Source organism: Passer domesticus, chromosome 12 (assembly GCF_036417665.1).
Source record: "Passer domesticus isolate bPasDom1 chromosome 12, bPasDom1.hap1, whole genome shotgun sequence".
NCBI lineage: Eukaryota > Metazoa > Chordata > Aves > Passeriformes > Passeridae > Passer > Passer domesticus.
The window spans coordinates 13,718,802-13,722,705 of NC_087485.1; the positions used below are offsets into that span (position 1 = coordinate 13,718,802).

The window sequence follows — 3,904 nt, forward strand, 5'->3', positions numbered from 1 at the left end:
TCAGACAGAACACTCCCTCACTATATCCACAGAACAGTATTATGTCAGACCACATTGTAGTCTCTGGTTAATACTGTTTAATTGTAGCAATCTGTGTTTTTTACTAGTTTATTGTGAATAAGCTTTTATTATTTGCATTTTGAAAATTCTCTCACTTTTCTGTAGTTTCTGAGGATTTTAGTTTCTATTCTGCAACTGAGGGAGCACATCAGTGAACTACAGGACAGAAGTACTTTCAGATTAGTGGTAAAGAATGGGAAGGAAACATAAAGTATGGGATAATTGGTGTCTTTTTGCTTTGTCCTACAAACAGCAGATCATGTTTCTCCTGTGCTGCATGCAGTGAAACACCAGCTTTGTGCTGTATTGGCAGGATCAATGCTGGCTAAAACATCTCTTTGTGGATTTGTAGCTCAATGCCCTGAATCAGCAGCCCTTCAGGAGGGCTCTGTGTTCTGGGTCTGCTGTAGCATCTCCTTGGCTGGACACACTAGAAATGTGCACACAAAGAAATACACTTTATTTTAAGTCAGGAACAAGTGCTCACTCCAAGTTTTTATTGAAATTGAACACAGTATTCAAGCATAGTTCTGGTTGAGAATCTAGATAGCTAATTTCTGGTTTTACACATGTCTCAGTGAACCCTTCTGGTGAGCATTCCCAGGAACATGGAAGTGAGCAGGCACCTCATCTCTCAGCCAACCACCACCGTGTCATCCCCAATGAACTGGTAAGTTGGGACCTCGAGGTTTAAGGGAGCAGGGCCTTTCCTGATCCTGCCAGAGGCGTCATAGTGGGAGCCGTGGCAGGGGCAGTAGTAGCCGCCGAAATCCCCGGAGTTGGCGATGGGGACGCAGCCCAGGTGAGTGCACACACCCACCAGGATCACCCACTCGGGCTTCTTCACTCTGTCTAGGTCGTGCTGCGGATCCCTCAGCTGGGACAGATCGACGCCAGCCTCCTGACTGATCTCTGCCTGGGTTCTGTGACGCACAAAAAGGGGCTTCCCTCTCCACTTGAAAGCCATGTTCTTGCCTTCTGGAATGTCAGACAGCTTGATCTCGATCTTTGACAAGGCCAGCACGTCAGCAGAGGCACTCAGGCTGGAAATGAACTGGGTGACGACATTCTTGGCAACGTAGGCGGTTGCTACACCTGTGGCTGCAGTCATCAGGTAGGAGAAGCCCTTCCTGGAATCGCTGCTGCCCTGGGAGGAGGCGTTGGCATCCTGCACCTCCTGGCGCCGGTAGGCCGAGAAGTCGGGGACCGCCACATCGTTGTGGACACAGCGCGCGCCGGCGGGGGCTGCAGGAGAAGGACAGCAGGTGACACCCCTTGCAGGTAAAACACACTGTCACGCGTTTGGAATGATGCTTTCTTAGTGGCATTTCTGGAATAAGGGGTAAAAGTTATTCCAGAGTCTGGGAAGGAGGCCGTTAGTTAAGCGTTTTCGTTTTAAGTTGTATGAAAATGGTTTTCAGAGGGAATTCACCAACAGGTGACCTGTGAAACTGGTTTCCCTATTCTTTGAAAAAGAAACCTGATCAGGGTGCAGAAAATCTCTGAGAAGTTCTGGGCTTCTGGGGAAAAATAGTGAACTGTTTTTTCAGTAAATTTCAAGAAAAAACTCCAGAGGGATACCACGACTAGCTCAGAAAAGACAGACCTGTTTTCCATTCAAATGTTTCCTTGTAAAGAGCTGCTAAGAAGAAACCTGAGGTAGTGAAATTTTCACATCTGCAGTGTAACACTTTTGTGGTTTTTTTTTTCTGAAGTAATTTCTACACCTATAATAATATTGTGTGTGGTTGAGCATTTTTAAAATTAAAAATATCAGGCATCCTCTTGAATATTAAAATGTCCTAGCTAAAAACCACAGTAAATAATTTTAAACCTCCAGACCCCAGGCTCGCTTTTTAAAAGATTTAGGGATAAAGCTAACAACTATCCAATTTCAAGTGGGATCAAACTGTGTCCTCAAGTAACAGCATATGAGGGATAACTAAAAGGCCTCCCATGAGTTTCTCCAGCAAAAGAAAGCTGCTTCTTCCATGAAAATCTATAAGCCAAAGGGAAGAACATGGCAAGGACAGAACACATTACTTGCCAAAGTACAACCTGTTACTTGAGAAGTATTATTTAGTCCTTATATTTTCTAGCACAAAGTTGGCCCAAAGTTAACAGATGTCTCAAAGTACTTAAGGCCTCAGGGATTTATATGCAGTACAATGAAGATAGTAACTACATTTATTTACAAGTAACTTAGCAATGAGAAGGTAATTGCTGTAGGATTTTAACTACAAAGAAATTAAACTGAAAATCCAAATTCTAGACAGTGCTCCATACTAAGTTATTTCAGTGTAAGACTTAAAGCATTTAGTAACATGTAATATGACTAACTTCTAAAAAATTTGCTATAGTCAGTGAAAAGCATGTTTGACCTTAGTTGAAATGTAGAGCAGAGCTAAATGTCAGCTATGTCAGTTCCAGACTTGTCAAACTGTCACCTGAACAAACCCTTTACAGCTGAGGGTCAGGTGAAGTACACAGCTCCAAGTGCTCCGGAGCATCTTCAGCAGGGCACTGCCCTCCCAAATTAAATGTGTGCCCTCTGCAGAGCTGGCACAGCTCGGCGGGGACAGCCACAGCCCCGGGCCACAGGTCGGGCTCTGGGGTGACCTCGGGGCCGCTCCCTGGCTGATGCTTTCCCGACCTGGCCAAAACACTCGGTGTGCTCTCGCTGCACGCCTCTGTTCTGTGCCCGCAGTTAAAACCCTTCCCCAGGGACAGAGTCTAGCTGCGTTTCCTCGGCGGTAAAACAGAAATCACCGGAGCTGTTCCCCCAGCGGCCTGGACACAATGCAGCGCTGGGCTGGCGCTGCCCGGGCAGAGCACACGCTGTGTCCCGCATTCCGGGACTCACGCAAAGGGAGCTGCACCCAGCTGCCCTTGAGCCAGCTCCGCAGCTGGAAATGCGGGCCAGTCACAGCGGTGACAACACAGCCAAACACTCAAAACCCCGGCTGGCCCGAGCCCCGCAGCCCCCGGCTGCTCTCCTCCTTTTCCCGGCCCTGCTCCCCCGCCCGCCGGGCCCGGGCACTCCCGGCTGCGGGCCCCGCCGGGCCCGGGCACTCCCGGCTGCGGGCCCGGGCTCTCCCGGCTGCGGGCCCCGCCGGGCCCGGGCTCTCCCGGCCGCGCCCCCGCCCCGCCGCCCCCGGCCCGCACCGTTCAGGCTGGCGCTGGCGACGAGCCCCCCGCGGGCGGCGCGCCCGCTCAGCGACTCCCGGCAGAGCAGCGGCCGCTTCAGGTCCAGCGGCACCTTGCGTTCCCGGTGCGCGGCGGCCGGGGCGAGCGGGCGGAGCGGGCCGGGCACGGCGTGCGCGGCGGCGGACACGAAGGGCGCGAAGGGCCCGGCGCGGGCGGCCACGGACAGCATGGCGGCGTCCCCGCGGCGACCTTCCCCGGCGGCGCGCGCCCCGCGCGTCACGGCGCCGCGGGCTCGCGCGGCGCTGACGTCAGGCGGCGGAGCGCGGGGCTGACGCAGGCGCGGAGCGGGGTGCCCTGAGGGGAGCGCGCGCCATGGAGGGCTTGCGGCTCCTTCGCCTTGCCTCGTTCCTGTCTTTTCTTAATTTTTTTTCCCCCTTTCCCCCACCTTTTATCCTTTCCCTTCCGCTCCTGCTCTCCGAAGTGCAGCTCTCCCTCGGGCTGTTCCCTGTGGCCCTGGGGAAGGGCGGGCCGTGTGCTGCGGGCCTCTCCCACGGTCCCTGCTAGCCAGGCTCAGTCAGAGCGGGGCGTTTCTTGTCTTCCTTTTTTTTTTTTTTTTTTTTTTTTTTTTTTTTTTTTTTTTTTTTGTGTGTGTGTGTGTGTGTGTGTATGTGTCCTTGGTAGTCCTGGAGCAGTTTCA

At 52.4% G+C, this 3,904-nt stretch overlaps 1 protein-coding gene across 1 annotated transcript; it reads right to left on the reverse strand.

The window, feature by feature from the left end:
* Positions 1–535: 535 nt before the first annotated feature.
* On the reverse strand, positions 536–3,493 carry LOC135279353 (cytochrome b-c1 complex subunit Rieske, mitochondrial). Its single transcript, XM_064386675.1, has 2 exons — positions 3,226–3,493; positions 536–1,305 (listed from the first exon to the last, which is right to left on the reverse strand). The coding sequence occupies exons 1-2, from the start codon at positions 3,434–3,436 to the stop codon at positions 695–697; spliced, it is 822 nt and encodes a 273-aa protein (XP_064242745.1). The 5' UTR covers positions 3,437–3,493; the 3' UTR covers positions 536–694.
* Between the last annotated feature and the right edge of the window lie 411 nt (positions 3,494–3,904).